Source organism: Strigops habroptila, chromosome 9 (genome assembly GCF_004027225.2).
Source record: "Strigops habroptila isolate Jane chromosome 9, bStrHab1.2.pri, whole genome shotgun sequence".
NCBI lineage: Eukaryota > Metazoa > Chordata > Aves > Psittaciformes > Psittacidae > Strigops > Strigops habroptila.
In genome coordinates this window covers 27254394-27273155 of record NC_044285.2, presented here as the reverse complement: position 1 = coordinate 27273155, position 18762 = coordinate 27254394, and the positions used below count along the sequence as shown (strand labels likewise).

The 18762-nt window shown below is 45.8% G+C and overlaps 1 protein-coding gene across 1 annotated transcript in view; it reads left to right on the top strand.

The window, feature by feature from the left end:
- The first annotated feature begins 559 nt into the window (after positions 1 to 559).
- The window catches only part of SH3BGRL (SH3 domain binding glutamate rich protein like), a 33824-nt gene continuing 15621 nt past the window's right edge, over positions 560 to 18762 (top strand). The window contains exon 1 of the mRNA XM_030497924.1: positions 560 to 1020. Coding sequence (XP_030353784.1) covers positions 976 to 1020 — 45 coding nt within the window. The 5' untranslated portion in view covers positions 560 to 975. The remainder of the gene's footprint in view (positions 1021 to 18762) is intronic.

The following is an 18762-nucleotide window of genomic DNA, read 5'->3' as shown; positions in this document are numbered from 1 at the left end:
CATCCAGTGGTCCCAATGAATACAAGTGATGCTGTGGGATTGCAGCAGTGATGGCTGGCACCAGCCCTTTGCAGAGCCCGTGTCCTGCATTAACCAAGCACAGCAACAAGTCCCTGGCCATGGCACAGACAAGAGGTGGCCAGGGAAGGGACACGGAGGGGCAGCTCCTATCACCGGTGCCGATACGTGATTCTTTGGTGTTTTATTTGTCCTGAAGATCCTTAAAATAATCATGGGAAGTCAAAGCATTCAGTTGGATGCCAGTCTGTGTTTTAGCATGGACACATCACTTGGGCAGTTAACTTTCACGCTGGAATGAATTAGAAAAGGAAAATCTGAATTCTGAATGTCATTGCCCAGTAACATCTACCCATCCCAGGCTCCTGCCACCCCTCCGAGCGACCAGCCAAGGGAAGGGGCACCCGTGGGCCGCCTCCAGCCTCCCGCACCAAGGGCGAGGCAGGCAGCGGGGCACCCCGCGCCACTGAAGGAGATGGCGTGTTTCCAGGGGCTGCTGAGGGATGGGGGGAGCGGTAACGGCGGAGCCCGGCCCCTGCCCGCCTGCGGGGGCCTCCCAACCGCTCCTCTCCCCCTTCCCTCAGGCGCCGGGCCCCCGCGTCGCCTCAGCGGGGCTTCCCGCCGCCACGTCTCGCGTGGTTCATCGAGAACTCGCCTCGCCCCTTTCTTTCTTTCTCTCTTTCTTTCTTTCTTTCTGCCTTCTTTTTTTTTCTAACCATTTTTCCCCTCTTCCGGGCCGGGCGGCGCTGACTGCCGGCCCCGCAGCCCAGTGAGCGCGGCGGGGCGGGGCGAGCCCCGGACAGGCCTCCCGCCGCCTCCCGCCCTCCCGCCGCCGCTGCCTCAGCCCCAGCCCCAGCCCCAGCCCCAGCCCCAGCCCCAGCCCGCGCCTCGCTGCGCCTCCCGCACACACCCACCCGCCCGGCTCCGCATCCCGTCGCCGCCGCCTCGTCTCCCAGCATGGTCATCAAGGTTTACATCGCCTCCTCCTCCGGCTCCACGGCGGTAAGGGGCACCCCGGGAAAGTTGCACTGGGCGGGGGGCCGGGTGTGGGCTCCCCTCGGTCCCCGCCGGGCAGCCTGAGGAGGGGCTGGGGCGGGCGGGCTTCGCCGCGCTCGGAGGGAGCTCTGCGTGTGTGTGTCTGTGTGTGCCGCCGGCCGTCGGGAAGAGAATGTCATTTCCTTCGCGGATCCGCGGCTTCTGTGGGGCTCCCACACGGCGGCCGGGCCCCGGGGGTTGCGTTCGTGCCCCTCGTCCTGTGCCGGGAATCAACGCCAACCGTGTTTGGGGTTCCTGTTGGGGCTTATATTTATTTTTATTGGTTTTTTTGTCTCTTGTTCTTGAAGTTTATTTCTAAATGGTGTCACCCATCGTGTCAGTATTTGGTTTTGATGACTTTATTCCCTTTACATCCACTTATACATGGTGGCAGGCATGTGCGGCCACTCTCTGTAGGTAGTAACTGTAGATTCTTGCCCTGTGGGAATACCGGGTTTCGCTTCTTATGGCCCCGGTAGGCAGAGCTTGGTCAGGGGACTGCATTTTTCAAAAGGTAAATAAAGTAGCAAACAAAAATACTTGGGGGTTCATGCCTAAGTTCAGATGTAGCTCGGAGCGGTGGTGTCCTCAAGACTGTCTGATTTCTGTTTGAGCTGTGTCAAAGATGCTCCAAGTCTAAAATCCAGAGGATTTTGTTGCACTTAGTATGAATGTGCTCGAGAACTACCAAATGCCAGAGATATAGAAAATGCCAGCTATTGCAGTTAATGGTCAGTGACTTTTACTGCGAGCAGATCAAAAGACTGAGCTGTGGCTCTGTGATGACTTTTCATGCCACTGCTATGCTGTGTACATCAGGTGTAGGTTCCGAAACTTTCAGAGGATGGTGATGTACAGAAGAACACTCCCCCCCAAAAAAAATTCTCCTTCTCTGATTCAGTGCAGTCACTGATCTACAGTCTTCAACAGATAAAATACCATGTTGGTAAGCTTTGCTGTTGGATGGTTGTGATGCTGAAACCCCTTGTTTAGCTCTGGTGACAGAGGCTGAGCCCTACAGTGACAGAGTGCAGATGGCAGAGGAGTGTGTGCCTCGGGTGTCCCTGCTGTTGCTCTCTTCCCGAGTCTATGTCACCAACGTGCTGATGGTGAAAAGCAGATGATTATCTGATGCTCATCTGGGAAGTGTCTTGAAATCCCAAGTAGTTCATTCATGAGGGGGGGTCCAAAGGGATTTCTGCTGGGTTTATACAAAACGATCATCTGGTGGGAAAGAAATGGTCATTAGCAAATTGAAAAAGTAATTCTTTCTTTCTAATACAGCTGTTAATAGGTTTCAAGTTGGCTGATTCAGTTGCTATGGATTTTTATCAGTGACCTCTTAATGGCAGTTATTGATTTCTGTCTGTGTGGTGATGCTAAGCTCTGCGGGTGCAACCACTGATCTCAATCCTGACGACGTTTCCCTGTTTTTAAATTAGGCTTTTAATTATTAGCTTGGTGGTTTCTGCGATGCTGTCTCGTCCGTGTGTGGATTGTATACGTTGCAAGGCTGGATTATGATTTACTGCTGCCTTTTAGGCTCCTTTGTGCGTCCTTGACGGTGGAATTTGAATATAGCGTTGGCGTAGTCTGTTTTTGTGGAATTTGAGTGTAACATGCATATAATTGCCAGTTTTATGACGTCTGTGTGTACATATATATACACACATATATACTCGTGCCTGTGTCTGGTGCAGCTCAAGAAATCTTGTGGTAACGAGCAGGACTTGCACGTTCTCGGTTTACTGAGTACACCGAGGGTGTTTCTGTTGGCAGGGCTCAGCCGAGTACCTCACTGGGTGGCTGTTTTCTTTCTGGTATAAGAATTTAAATCAGTATTTCAACCTAAAGTAAGACAGAGAGGCGCCTATCCACAGGGAAATGTGCTCGATGGAAGTGAGTCATTTTCATGGGTCTTAAGCCATTGGTGAGACAGGCTTTGCTTGGAGGACCAGAGGAGCCTTTCCGGGTGCTCAGTTTGAAATAACCCACTCCAGGAATGGAAAATCCACATCAGAGGAGGTTGCTACAGAGAGATGGAACAGAGTCAAAGCTGTTTCCAGCAAAGTAACTGAACTGGCTAACATCAGCCCTCTAAGGGCTCTCACTCCTGCTAAGTTGGCTTTGTACTGCCAGTGACACCCAGCACTGTGTATTTTGGTTTTTAAAAGGTTAATTTGCTTGAGTAGAAGTAAACCAGAAATAAGTATAAAATCTCTTCCTTCCTAGAATACGATTGCCCCATTTCTGTAAGTTGGTGAAGCTTTTGTGAGACTCCAGAAACATTGCCTCCCACTGAAGGGAGAAGGGGTTGAGATTGCTTCACACCTCACAGCCTGGGGCTGTAAGTCTTGGAGGGTGCCCAAATTTTGTGGTCTTTTATTGGCTAAGTCGTACTTTGTTATGTGGTATAATTTGCCACATCACAGTATATAAAATGTTTCCCCAGGGCATTGTTCTCCATAGGTTTGTGTTCAGTAGCGTGTATCTGTGAGAAAAAAGTATCCAAAGAAGCTCATGTCTAAGCAGGGGCATTTTACAAGTATCTTTCAAGGGATTTCTGGTGAAGTTCACTTGATTCCCATGTAAATGCATCATTCAGGGCCTGGGCATGGCTTTTACAGGGGAAAGTGTGACTGCTGAGCTGCCCCTTGACTGGCTCAGTGTTTTCTTTGGTGTGTTTCACTGGCTGCAAAGTCCTGTGTTTGTACTTGGTCATGAGGTTTGCTTTATGCTCTATATAGTGGAGGTAAAGGTGACTTTGTGTTTGGGTGGTTCACTGCCATAGGTCTCAGAAGCAGAGATAACTGAATATCCTGGAAGTTTATAATTAAGGAATTATATTGCGGCCTTGGTCTGGCCTCCTATTTGAGTTTCACCCCAGAAGTCATCATGTGATAGTTACAGCACCAGTTTCCTGCTGTATTTGGAAGTCTCGTATGGAAAGTTGCCCTTTCTCTTTAATCTTTCTCAGCGTGAATGTTGTACTGGCAAGTCATGGGCCAAGGCATGGGGTGATTTGTAATTATGAAGGTAAACTGTAGACACCAAACCTGGAAATATGCATTTGTAGCTTCTGTCCAGGAGAGTCTCTGCATGACGTACAGTTGTAGTGAACAGTGTTAGTATGAGGCAGTGTTGGAGGCTAGGAACGTAAAATGACAGACCAAATGCCGCATTCAGAAGCACCCAAGCGTTGACTCGAGCAAGGACTGCACAGGCTGTGAGAGTGATTTGGCTGGAGGCTTCTATTCAAATCCTTCAAGAGACTTAAGGAAGAGAGGCCAAAGAGTAATTAGACTCTCGCTCCTGGAAGAAAAAGGGTACAAAGAAGGAATAAGCTGAATTGCACAAGTCCAGTCTGTGATTTTCTCCATTAGCGTTTAGGTATTCGTTGCTTTTTGGGTAAGAGATTGCTCCAGCTTCCCTGCAGCATCAGAAGCTCTTGTGTGTGTCTTCCTGGAGGCAGCTGGGTTCCCAGTTTTATTGATCTCCTGTGGAAAGGAGCCAGCTGTTAAAATTCTTCTCGCTTTTACGAGTGTGCATTTGTTGCCAGCAACTGCACTGGTCTCGCCTATGGACTTTGAGAGAATTGTGTTCATTCATCCAGCGTCCTCTTGCAAGCTCCAGGAGTAAGGATGAAACCTGGAGGCTACGGCTATGGAAGTGAAGTGCCAGCACTGGAGATGGTGGGCCGAGCTCTCCTCTGTGCCCCTGCCAGTGCTGCGGGCTGTGGAGACTCCAGCATCCAACCCTGGTGTCCAGATGCTCCTCAGAGCCAGGCACTTCGCCTCTGTGATCTACAGCCCATGCTTCCATCTCTCCAGGCTCTCCCCCTCACTTGTTTGGATGGCCCCATGGGTGGTTTTCCTTCCTCGCCTCCTACTGTGACTGCAGACATGGGAAAAATAAGAGGTGATTTCCAGAATCGGTGTCAGAGTCCCTATGTTACACATCAGGCTCGCTGCTGTTTAGGGCTGGTGTTAGAGAGGAAAGGAAATTTTAGTTTATTTTTTCTCTCATAAAGTTGGGGTTGTGAAGGGTTTTCTGTTTTTCTTGTATTGTTTCCTTGCTTGGGAAAGGATCTAGGTCTTCTCCCTGCCCACCAGGAAATACAGAGGAAAGTAGGCTGTAGTTTGGAGAATGAACATTTGCTTGTAATTACTCTTTTCTTTTCCCCCACGTAATCCTGTAAGGCACCAGAACACTTTCTGGTGCTGCTGGGGATATATAGCCAGTGGCAAATGCTTTCTAGAGCATTATGGGTTGCACCTGAGGGAGAACGGTTTTGGGGAAGATGTGCTGGAAACAAGCAGAACTGCACATAACCACCAGCTCTTGTCCCTATTCAGCAGCTCAGGGCTTTGGGAGGGCTGGTGAAGCCACTTCATCCTTCGAAAGCAGTCCCACTGCTGAAAACATGGAGAGGCAGATATCGTACAAATAAAAAATAAAGTTATCTTTTGCATTTAAATCCCTCGAGGGCAAATATTGCCATCTGAAAACAAGAGTGCAGTCTGCCTGCTTTCTGTTTTGGTGGTGGTTGAGGTTTTTGAGCACTGTTATTTTCCTGTGTGACCTCCCGGCAATGGAGGCTGCAGCAGGAGGGGCCTCTGTGCTGAGCCTTGCTGAGGGCACAGGCAGCTATGGCTGGGTGGTCCTTTGCATCCCGTGGTTTATGGGTGTGTTTAATGAACGTGCCTTGTGCTGCAGTCGTGTCCAAGGCTGCAAATGTGTTGTCAAAGCCCGGATGCGTGTGGTCACAGTTGTCATCCCGGAAACCCCGAGCAGTGGCAGCAGATGTTGTGGAGCTGCTAAAGAACTTCCTCCAGTCCAAACGGCGATGAATATCGGTGCAGTTCATATGAGAAGAAAACACTGATGTGAATCTTTTATGAATAGTCTTGTCATATGATGCAAGTTTAGGTAAAACCAGGTATTATGAGGAAAATAAGCTGCATCTGTAGTTTTAAAAGCAATCTCGCAAGTGTTTATGTACTTTTGTGATACTTAGCTCATGCAGTTTATATACTGTGGGTGAAAACTGACTTGTTTTCAAGGCTTGGTATTGATATTTTAAATCCATCTCTTGTGTAAACATAGATGCATCAAGTACTTTTTTGGCTACCCAGTTAAGGAAACTTAATTTCTCTCCATAAAATGGTATGAATTGTTCTGAATTAGAGCTCTTGGGGTGGAAGACTAAATACATAACACAAATCTAGCAAGGCATTTAGCTAGGATACATTCCATCTGCCTCATGGGTTGGGGTTTTTCCTTTAAGTCATTGTTCCAAACTGTAGACAAGTCAAATATTTCTCTTAAAATATTACATTGAAATTTTTAATAGAGCCAAAGATTAAACTGCCTACAGTTGTTGCAATAGTTCTAATATATAAAAACAAAAACCATTCTACTGTGCTTAAATAAGAAGCTTTCTGACAGCATGAGAAATTACACTCCACAGTTAAGACTGGGAAAAGCTTTCTGCTGAGAATTTCTGTAGATTGTATATGCAGGTGTGACAGTGTTTGCTTTGAGATGGTCCATCAGGATTATGTCTTTCTCATGCTCTGCTTGAGGAGAAAAGGCTGACACGGGGAAGAAGCCGTCAGCTTGCACCGGCTTTGCTTGAACCCTGAACCGCAGCACTTCTTGAGATATGATCCATCCAGTGTTATGTCAGAGCACTTGTGCTTTTTTTAATAAATATTTGTAAAGTTGAGCAAGGAACTTTTCTTGTCCTGAGGCATGAAAGTTACACTTGGAAAATTCCTGAAAAAGGTCAGTGAGTTGGTATGTGTGTAACAAGCAGAGGATGTAAACCCCAAGTCTCTGCAAGGTTATTCTTATTTGAGGAATTGGAGAGAAAAGAGACAAATGGATATGAACAAACATTGATAGATTTCAGCTGTTCAAGCTCAAAACAGAACTAGAATATTCCCCTATATGATAAAAAGAAGAGCTAAGGAGGTGTCATTGTCATAGCTGGAGACAGATGAGCTCTGCTTTCATGCTCCCCAGCCCTGAATTGCTGCTTTGGAACCACTGATGTTAGTTCCTGGGACTAACCAGTGATCTGGAAACCTGAACCAAATCCACAACTTGTATTAATATTATGCTATTCAGACATGAAAATACAGTGTTAACAGCATTTGTTTAACCCCAGCCATATTCAGGGGAGACCTTCAGTTTATGCTTCAATATAAAGTACTTTTGTTGGTCAGATATCTAATCAAGCCTGGAAGAGTTTTGTGATGCTTATCCACTATTATTTGTCCCAGAAAAAAAGCCTCCATCCAGGAGCACGTCCTTTGAAGGACTGCATCTCCAGCTGACTATTAAGGCCCTTTTCTGAAATTTGGAAAACAGTAAAGTGAGACAGAAGAAAATCTGGAGGGTTAACATCAGGCTGTGGACTGACTGAAGTTGATGCTATTTGGATACAGCTGAAGTAGTCTTTGCACCTTGACTTACAGCTTCTTCCTGTTGGACTTGGTTTCCCCAGTGAGAAGTGGATGTGGTGATTTGATTTCTTTAATTAGCTTCCTGAAGCTTAGTTTTATTGGGGCTCTCTTTCCATGCATGAACTATTACCTGTCGAGAGACCTAATGTTTGAATTGCTGTGGTGGGGTAGTGAAGAAAGGAGCCAAAGGTAGCAGTGGTTTAAAAAGGGATCTTGGGGAAATCTGGAAGCTATGAGTTATCTTCTTGTGCTGGGCAAATTGATGTTATTCTTTGTTAGACTTCTTCCCAGTGGATGGGTGGACAAAGACAGAGCAGGGGAAGAATCAATACACTGTTGGAGAAGAAAGCTGTGCCTCACAGCTGATTTACCTGGAGCAGCCATTGAGCATAGGAACAAGGGTGATCTCTTAATACTGAAACGCTGGACTCATAGAAAGTTTTGGATAAGCTTTGGCCAAGTTAAAAATCTATTTATTTATTTAAAAAGAAACTAAGCTACTGTGGGATAAGAGGAAGGGATTTTTTTCTTTCTTTTTTGCTTGTACAGTTGATTACACATCAGTTATAAAAATGGATAAGAATCAAGACTTTGGAACATATATGCAGCTTTTCCAATATGCAGAAGTTACAAGAAAATCCTACAGAGATCTGTGCTGACACAAGGCTGTTGGTGAGGTTGTGCAGTGTGACAGCAGCTGTAGCTGTCCCAGGTGGGAAACTAGGAAGAAACAATCATCCTCCTGTGCAAGAATGAGGTTTAAGCTAGCTGATAACGTTAAGCAGGGAGGTTTTGGAGCCATACTAGGTAATTCTGCAGAAATATCTTATTGGTAGCCATAAAAGACAAAGAAAATGTCAGGAATTTTTAGGATGGGAGAGGGCAAGGGGAAAAAAACCCTACTGCTGTATGAATCTGTGGTGCATCTTTAATAGACTGGGATTGTTGACTTTAAGTGATATAAAGAAGTGAGAAGATACATTAAATAGGGTGAGGTCATCATTGTAGGAGGAACAACCAAACAAGGTAGAATTTTGCAACTGAGAAAGAAAGAGCTGAAAGGTCTGAGAAGCGGTGAAATCCTGTCAGGCATATAGGAGAACACATAGGAAGTCATTATTCATCACTTTTCCTAATGCAGTGATTGTGGGGAGCAAGTGAGACTAGCAGGTGGCAGGTTCAGAATAAATGGAGTGCTTTCTTTGACAACCTGTAGTTTAATAGAGAAACTTGCTACCGGAGAACATAATGTATACCAAAAATTGCATGGCTTAGGACGTAGTGAGACAAATTAAGGGGGAAAGTCTATTAAGGGCTATTAAACATAATTACTACACCTCTGACTCAGAACTGCGGATTATTGGAGTCTGGGAATGTATAATGCGGTGTGGCCCTGCACGCTCAGTCTGTTGATGTGCTCTTTCCTGGGATCTGTGGCCGGTGGAGACAGGATACTCAGGTAGACAAGTGTTGGATCTGACCCAGTAAAGCTGTGCTTCTGTTCTTGGGTGAAACTGGCTCTGCTCCCAAAATTATCGTATAAGTTTTCATTCAAAAATTTCAGAATGTGTTGTCCAGGAAAAATGTTTGATGGAAAAGAATGTATCTGTGTGTTTGGGATGGGCTGGTTTGTTTTTAATGTGGTGGTTATTACAAACGCCTGCAGTTGTAAGAAGGCTCTGAACTTTTAGATGTAACTAGAATTTTCCTCTGAAGTGCAAACAGATTCTGTAGCTGGTTTATATTCAGACGTACCAGTGTGACTGAAATCTTACCTCTCTCTGCAAACTCTCTGATGCTGGGAGAGACTGCAAATAAGAGAGGAACTTTAACTGTATTTGTCCCTTGTATCTTAGAAACAGGGGCGGGAGGAGCAGAAGTTATAATAATAATTTTCCTCTTGGTTTCCTTCTGAACAACTGCAGCTCAGTTCAGGAGCCGAGGACAAGGCTGTGATAGATGTTTGTATGAAGCTCTTTGTTATGCTGGTAGTCTCAAAACTTTCTGCTGAGAGATAAACACTGAAATCTCAAGGTTTGGACATTGAGGAAGACTTTGCATAGGGAAGACTTGCCATTAGATCTCCTGTTTTACATATAATGAAATGTACCATGGGATGCAGGTGGTGATTGGGATGTTTGTAACTGCGGCAGTCAGCATGAAGCAAGCTCTGCCGGGTGACACGCAGCCTCTCCCTCTGAGGTTTGAGCTGGATGCTGTGCTTGGGTGTGACTGGGGAAAGGTTTCCATTAACCAAAGCTGCAATGTGACAGTTTTCCTGGGCTCCTGGCCGGGCAGGGAGACATGAATGAGAGCTTGAAGGAATGAGCATCGCTGTTCTTCATGCGCCAGTCGTGATCTGAGCATCTCTTACATGTGAAACATAAGCATTGGGTGATACGGACAGCAGGTGATTCCAAAACCAACATGGTTTTGTAGCATGAACTGCAGATGCTGACATACATCATGTTTAGACCTAGCTAATAAGGTGGGTGTATCAGAAACCCCTCCTGCCTTTGGGATAGGTCAAAATAAACTGGCAAAGCCCAGTGTAAGCAGCATCTGGGGAAAATAATAATACTTCTCACACATACCCACATTTTTATGAGGATAGCAGTTTCCAGGCAGGTTTAAACAGCACATCTGTATTCGCCTCATGGGATCAGCCTTTGGCTGTGCTAGTGTCACTGGGAGTTTTGCCATGGACTACAGCATGACAAGATTTTACTCCTTAGGAAATACTTAATGCTGCTTCTCCAAGATCATTCCTGTGCACATACTGCAAATATACTCAGCCAGAGCAGCAGCTGCAGAGCAACTGGCAGAACTGGAGAAGAGCAGGATAACCCTGTGAATGAATTGAAAATATATCCCAAAACATTCTCACTGGGCATGGTAAGAAATGAAGTTCAAGTGAAGTTGCTTTATGGATAATAGATGTGGGCAGGAAATACAATATATGTGGGTAGAAATAAAGATAAAAAGGGGCAGGTCTGCAAACTTACTTGGTAGTGACCTGATAATCCTGATTAAGAACTGGAAATTCCTTTCCACCCTGTAATGCAGATAAGCGTGTCTCATGGTTCTGGTGGCTAAGTCCATGAAACCTTTGTGCTTGAGCAGTCTTTCTCTAAATTTCTGTTTCCTTTCATCCCATTAAAACGTACCAGGAAGTAGCTGTGAGAGGCTCCATTTCATCCGCAGAGGACTGAAGTTTGAGTTGTGCATGCTGTGGAAAGATCAACTTAAAAAAAGCCATCTTTGGGAATGCTCCTTCCAGGAATTTACACCTGTATAAACTGAGGAGCAGCTGGACAGACAGCTATGTCTTCCATATAATGATTTGGGATCAAAATTAGCAGCTTGGAAGGTGTTAGGATAGCCATCACCTCACACTGCCAGCCATCAAGCATTAGGCTGAGACTGAAGAACATTAGGGGAATGAAGCTATTTTGGCTGCTCGCCCAGGACTGGAGAACTCCATCCTACAGCAAATAAACAGCTGGGGGACTTAATATTTTTAAAGCTAAAATGCAGTGTGAATTTGTCATAGTCTCTGGTTGTGGTAAGCAGATGCTAGCTTACCAAGAAGGAAGGGAGGCAGAAGGAAGCCTGTGGTTTAAAAAAGACAGACACAAGGCAGGTGGCATGGTGACAAGAGTGATATAAAAACCTCGAGAAGCCAGTGGGGGTTTGCAAAGTGGCCTCCAGATCAGGCTCTGTCAGTGGCTGTGCCTGCCACCGAGGCATGGGCAGCATCTGCATTAGTGCTCCTGATGTGGGGTGGAAGGTGGCACTTCCCTTTGAGGGCAGTGATGTTCCCATGTTGATGGGAAGGACCTTCCCATGTTGGAAAATACTCATTTTTTTAAATTCCTGTAAAGAGTGACTTCAGGATGTGTCCTGAGGAGTCCTCTTGGGAGAAACCTCCAGGTATTGGCCTTCCTGGCTGCTGCAAGCACCAGTTGGCCACTCCTGTACTGCTTCAGCTCTACTGCAAGTATTAGAAACTGCAGTGTGGCCAATTCTTGTGAGCTTTCTATTTATCTCCCTTTCCCCCTTCCCCCTTTAAAGACACAGTTTCTGAAGTTACAATATTTTGTCCAAGTCTGCACTGAAAGAAAGAGGGGACCTGGGGCTCCCAGGTTGATATTGCGCTTGAAATGATACCCAAGAAAATTACCCAGTCAGAAAGCTGGTCTATTATCTATTGTCTGGTAAATCTTTCATCTCTGGGATGCTTTGGTGTGGCTGTACTGACCTGCTGTTGTATCTCGGTTCAGCCTGACTCTTTTTGGAAAGAGGAGGAAAACTTGTATTTAATCCATAGCTTTTCTCTTAATTCCCTCTTCCTTTATATTGTGATATTTAGTTATTTTAGTTCAGGAAATAAAAGCTTTCTTCTCTCAAAAAATTTATTTGGTTTAGTTTTAGAATAGCAGTCATCAAAAAGACTTTAGCGAAATAATGTCTGTGGTGTACGAGTTCTTCAAAGAAAGTAATACAGGTCAGAATCACCTGCATGTAGCGTAAGATCCCTGAAGTCATGCTATATTTCTTCTTAAAGCAGTTCTTTATTTAAAGACAATAAATGCCAATATAAAGGCAGTGAAACAACTATTAATGCTGTAAACTTTTAGTCTTGCCAGTTAATTTAGTCTCTCTGTGTGCTAAACCATAGAGGAAATAAACCTTTTTATTGCAAACCACAGGAGCCTCGTGCAATACTTGTCTGTGCTTTTAACTCCTCTCCTAGCCAGAGTTCATCTCTCACCAGACAAACAAAGCAAAACAGGTTTTTCCTTTCCGCTCTCTCTGCCATGCAGGGCTCCTCATCCACAGATTCTGACAAAGAATTACATTAGCAGCTGTTCAATAAACACCCCAAATGTAGCCCCCTGAATTTTATAGTGCTCCCTCAGTAAATACCAGCCAAGTGCTGTGCTGAGTGTGGAGGATGAAGTTTCAGGGTGGAACGAGGTAGGACCTGTGCTGCTCTGTTTTAATTAGTGTAACATGACAGCCAGCAGTTCTCACAGGGTGTAGCTGCTGCCAGCATTGTGTGGATGGGCTACTATGACCTGTCCTGGAGCCCTCTATGGAAATCAAGATAAAAGAGGAATAATTCTTTTGGCTTTCAGAGAGAGACTGGCTGAAAAAAACAGACTCAGAACCTGAAACAGTGGTGAGGTCCAGACTTTCAGGACTTAAGCCCTTTTTAAAGCATCTGGAGCAAGTAGTCAGGTTTTCAGTGGCACTCTAAGGGCCTTTCCCCCCATTTTGCTCAGCCACATTGAGAACTCTTGAATATCTAGGAATATGTCATCATGTTCCAGAGAGTTTTCTGCATCTCAGGTGATGCTGAGCCTGATTGTCTTGTTGGAGAGAAGTCTTCTGTGTGTTAAATTGTGTTCTAGCCAGTGTGTAAAGCCTGTATGTGAGGCTGGGCTGTGGTGTATTTGCTACTGTTTGTAGAAACACCCAGAAATGATCTCAAACCCAAATAACAGAGTAAATAAGCAGTGATTTGAAAAAATGATGATTCCTGCTGGCTAGCAGCTTAGGAGAGGAAGTTCTGAGAGGCGAAGGGTGCATTCAGAATTGTTCAAGGAGTCTGTGACAGAGGTAGCTTAGGCTCACGGGCTTTTTTTGTTCTTCCACATAGCAAAACCTTCTGTTTCCCAAGACTGTTTTGTGTTGCCTCAGATAAGAGAGTGCAGCTAAGGCAGTAGAGGCACTGGCAATACACTGGCCAGTCATGCCAGGAGAAAAGGTTGTTGCTGGAGGCCACCCTCTGTTCAGGTCCTCTCTGGGTTGCCCATTGAGCATCCCAGGTCTGAAGGACGGGGTGAGCACAAACAACTTTACCTTCTGTCCTGGCCAACACAGCTGGCACTGCCTGGAAAAGGGGGCGTGAAGTGGTGATGGAGAGCCCGGTGCTGGCTGGTGCGTGGGGAGCGGGTGGCTGCGGGTTGCTCCCAGGTCCAGCCATGGTGGGGACATCTCCTCCTTGTGCGGATGGACTGGTGCAGGCACTCAGTACTAGCACTAACCCGAATGGATTCATTGATGTTCAAGGAGGAATGTTACACAAGGTTTCTTGAAGCTTGCAGTTCTCTGCTGCTCTGCCCGAGTTGTGCCAGACAGTTAACTCTGACCATCAGTTACGATTAAGGAGGGAAAGTTCAGAAGCTGTGACAACAGGTTTGTTGTTAGATTTCTGTTTTCCTGCTAACCATAAACCTTGCTTAGATAACTGGAGTTTTGGGAGATGCTCTGGCCAATACACCATTCATTTCAGACCCTGGGGCAGATTTTGTTAAGCTGGCACTGGGTTTTGCACTTCTTCCTCCTGGGTAATTTTGGAAGCCTGGTGGTCGCTGCAGGATAATGCAATGTGCGTTTGGTTCCTTCGTCTGCTTTTCCTGCCACTCTCATGTTTGTGATGTTCAGGAGTTATATTAGTTTTGTACCGGTTTATACTGGTGCAAACCTGTTTGTTTTTAATTAACCGGGTGCAGAGTTTGGATGCAATGACTGGGTGCACGTTAGACATCTAGGGAAAGAGAGCCTGCCAAGCTCCAAGTCTGCTGCAGAAAACAACTGTGCGTAATAAATGAAGAGTTCATATTCTGCTGCTGCTTATGCTTTGTTAACGGATAACCGAGATAATGGAGCCTGTATTCCCGCAGTAGGAAGCTGCCTCTCTGTTGGTTTTGGACCAGACAGGCAGTTTTCAGGCTTATTGAAAGTCAAATGGCACAAAACAGACTTAGAAAATCGCCACGGGTCAATTTATTTTGTGTTGTAATGGTGGTGTTTTCCTTTTGATTATGACAGTTCCGGGTGCTGCTGTGGTTTGTGGGTGGTTTCGGTGCACATAAAGCTATGGCTTTGCATTACATCAACATTTCTTTACATTCTCATCTAAAGCAAGGTAAGGAGAGGCTTAGGTCTGGAAGCTTGGTTTTGCAAGATACATTTATTTTGGCTAACTTCAGTAGTCTAGGCACAAAAGAAACTACAAAAAAACCCTGATATGTGAATATTTGCACTTGCAAGTCCTTCCTGTTGCTGGATGAAATAAAGGCCCAAGATGGAAATGGCCAGAGGCCATGGTTTGATACATGCTGTCAGTTGGAATACCAACTGCTGGGAGAGGTGTCCTGCATCCCCTGGCTGGTTTCCTTCCCTGCCTTTCCTTGTGATGCCACGAGTATCCTCATGTTGGCACAGTGAGCTGGGTTGAGGCTCCCCAAAACAATAGTGCTGTGCAACTGGAAGAGTTGGTCCAGCTCTGACCTCCATATAGCCATGCCAGGGCAAGACCTGCTCAGAGACAGGCCTTTGGAGTTCAAGGCAAAGGTCTCTTTCCATAACCCTGGTTTAGGCAGGTTGAACGTATATAGTCCCAGTGATGACTGTGCTTCCCTAAGGGTCATTCCTGGATAACCATCCCTGGACCCGGTGCTGAAGGGGAGCAGCCTGGACAGAGTGAGCCTCTGTGCAAGGGTGGGCAGGTTCTGGATGCTGGAGAGGCCTGGGCTCAAGCTGCTGCCAGCCAGGGCTCAGAGACACCAGGCTGCTTCCAGTACAAGGTTCATCCTTAATCAAACAGTGCTCCTGGTGGGGCTGTTTGCAGAAACCACGTGAAGGGAGGGGAGAATTGTGCTGCAGTCACTCCTCCTGGGGCCGCCGGGGCCTGGAGCGCAGCATGAGCAGGGAGTTCAGCAGCAATCAGGCACCCACCTTGTTTTAAATCAAGCACAGATTCTTCCTTTTGAGAGAAGACAAGTGTAAGTCTGACACCTCCCCAGATCTGAAACACTTTGCCCTGTGCTTAGCAGTTGGAAGCTTTTGTTTGCATTCACTGTTTCTCGCTGTTCAGGCTATTAGGTTGTCTACAGAAAGCAGGCATGTAGAGAGGTTTGGTGCCTCTTCTAGTGACAGCTCTGGTGCCGTCAGCCCATTCTTGCAACTTCTTGGGGTTTAATTCCATTTTCATGTACTGGAACAAAATCTGAAGTTTATTAAATGGTACTTTTATACATGGTCATCAGGTGTTGCCAATGATAAGATGTTCTGTGTTAGAAACCTGGTAACACTGCAATAGTCCTTGATAAGCAGGTATAAAAGGGTGAATAGATTCACTTCCTGTGACCCCAGTGCTTGGATATTATTTGTGAAAAGCAGAATTTGACTTAAGCTGTGATAATATGCTGATGTTTAAGGTGCCTTCATAGAAGGTAAACTTGAAGCACATTAAAAAGCAATCAAGGCTTCATTAGGCAGTGCTGCTACTGCTGTTTGCCAGAAGCTGGGAAGATATAAATAAGGAAATGTTACTTGTCCTCATACTTGACTAATGGATAAAGGAATCTGCTTTTGGCCACTGCTGGAGGAAAGTAGCTAAACAGAGACTGGATGCAATGCAGCAAGTCAGTTCTGACCTATTTATGGCCTTTTAGTATCTTTCTTATTAGAATTTGACTGTAATAGAGCTTTGGTAAAATTGGCTGCACTGCATGTCTGACACAGAACTAGTGACATTCAGAAATCTTGCTGCAACATTAAACTGGAGTCCTGTGTACATTTAAATGAAAGAATCAATACCCTTTGAGTCAGAATATTTTTGACTGTTCATACCATGCAACACTGACAACGGTGGACTCCTTACAGATTTGCTTGTCAGCTGCTTGTGTGGTTATGCCCACGACATGATTAAAGGGTTGCATAACATACTCCAGCCTTGAATTTTGCTAGCAGATGTCTAATTTTGCAGATACCAAGTGACAAGTACCCCAAATCACCATGTAGTGTAACTGTAAAGAGTTTTTGGAATCCTATTTCTGAGCAGTTGCTTTCCATGACCGTTGACTCCTGACGCATGCTGTTCTCAGTGCTGTACTTACACCTCCAGCTGTAGTTGCCTGGATCTCCCCTGGGTGGGAGTAATGCTGCTCTCTGTGCATCCAGGGGTGATGGAAACCAGGTGCTAGTGGTATTTACACCATTATCTTTCCTAAGTGCGTATCACTTCATGAGGTGCAGAAGTCCTTGTCTTGAGCATACACAATGTGCACTGTCCCACCGTTCACATACGCACGTGCACGGCTCATGGTCATAGTGTGAAGGCAGCATCCAGCTGGGTGCTGAGTGCTGGAAGAGGAGAAGAGCTGGAAGAGGAGGAAGGAGTGGGCAGCTTAGCAGCCTTTCAGAGGCCGTGAGCCTGCGTGGGTTACTTCAAATCTCAGTGCTGTTTCACAGCCTAAGTGAATGTGTGAGAGCCTATATTTAGTATTTTCTTGTGCTTCTCAGCAGAATTAGGCTGAGGTTAGTTTTGTAAATTAGTATCTTCCAAATGGTGATGATATTACTTTATTCTTTCCTTTGGAGCAATAGAGAAGAGGTTTCCTATTTTGTCTGAACCAATTCCTTGAAGTTCAGTAGCAAGGCAGTGACACAGCAATTGGGAACCTGCTCTGCAGGCTGCTTTACTGGGCTGTACCAAACGGAGGAGCCAGGCCTGTGTCACTGGCCAAACTTCCCAAAGCAGGCTGAGGGGACTAAAAGGCAAACTCCCACTGGGGATTTCATTCTCTTCTCAGATTGTGTCAAAGAGTAAATGAATAGTGAGTGGGAGCTGGGTCCGAAGGGTCGTTGGCTCTGCTGAGAATCCTGATCCCCAGACTTCAGTACAAGGAGGTGACATTAATTTTCATCCTTGGTTCTTCTGGTGGGAAATAACTTGTTGAATGCACTGGGATCTTTAGAGTTGGGTTTTGTTGGTGTGGGACTTAAGAAATTTTTAAGCCTTGGGTTATTGTATGAGTGCACTTACAATGGCGTTATAATCCATGAAAGCAGCTTTTCTTTTTGTTCTCATGAATCAACTTTTCCATTTATGTAACTTTCTATGTTTTCTGGAGCAAGTTGTGGTCTTGTTTTGGGAAGTAGAGACTTTGTCCTTTGTTCTAGCTATATTCTTGGCTGGTGCTGCAAAACCTGATCTGTGATGTGGTACCTTATGCCTGGATAATGCCCTGCTGCAGTCGGACCACGTGCTTCCAGGCGTGATGCAACCACCAGGTTAGGTTGTAAAAACCTTTCAGAAGCCTGGATTTTCCCCCCATCCTCATCTTGAGAGGTCCTTCCTTTCACCCCAGGACCTTTTCCTGCTTTTAAAAAGTATCTTCCAGAACCACATGTGAGCAACAGGAATCTGGTCACTGCTCTCCCTGCGAGCTGGAGCCCGGTCCCTCCTGCCCTGGCTTTCAGGCTGCACAGGACACTCATGCAGCCGGGGTCAGTGAGCGCCTGGTGGGGAGAACCATGGCCAAATAAACAACTTTTCAGCTGTTGGGGGCAAACCACATGAAGACAGGGCTGCTGTAGCAGCTATGCAGGATACATGGTGATATGCCATGGGCCATCCCAAAGGGCCCTGGAGGGAGAGAGTAAGTACATATGGAGTCCATCTGGATGCTGCCTGATTTCTGCAAAACAAAAAAACAGGCAGCATAAGTAAAGCCTGAGCTGTTCCAGCCTCCTGTGTTTGATTTAGGTCACATAAGTTCATGGTGGTTTTGCTGTGTTTGTCCTCGATCTCATTCCTTACAGACCAGAAACCAGGCAGTGAGTGAGAGAATGATGATGTTACTACATGTAATGCTTGGCAGAACAAAGAAGTGGTTCTCTAATGATAATTGCCCAGACCTAAAAATAGGTAGATGTTCTAGCAGGCAGGCAGAAGTAAGAATGAGACATGAATTGCTGGGAGACACCTCAGAGGTGGCCTGCAAAGCTCTGACCAAGCAGGTCGTTGCTGTAAGTGCCAACAAGTTTCCCACCTTTTGACTAACATTTATAGAAGATGGTGGCCACCAGCACCACCAGAATTGGCACCTCTGAATTTTATGCCAACATAGGGGGAGAAATAATCTGACTTGTTCATATGAATAACCCAATATTAGAATAAAACCTGATGGAGACTAGGACCAAGCCTACTTGGAGGTGTTTTGTCTCTGAAGGGAGCCTGTTGTAATGTCCTGGTGGTGGAGAACAAGCTGGAGGGGCCTTCAGGAATCCGTGACATTTCACTGCATAGCTGAGCTGCCGCGCTGTGTAACTCCTACATATTATACTGCACTGGGAGGTGAAATTTCAGCATTTTGCAGCTAATTTGCAAGTATTACCTTCTGCATTAGCAACGCAGGGGAGGAAGGCAGCATCCTTTCAG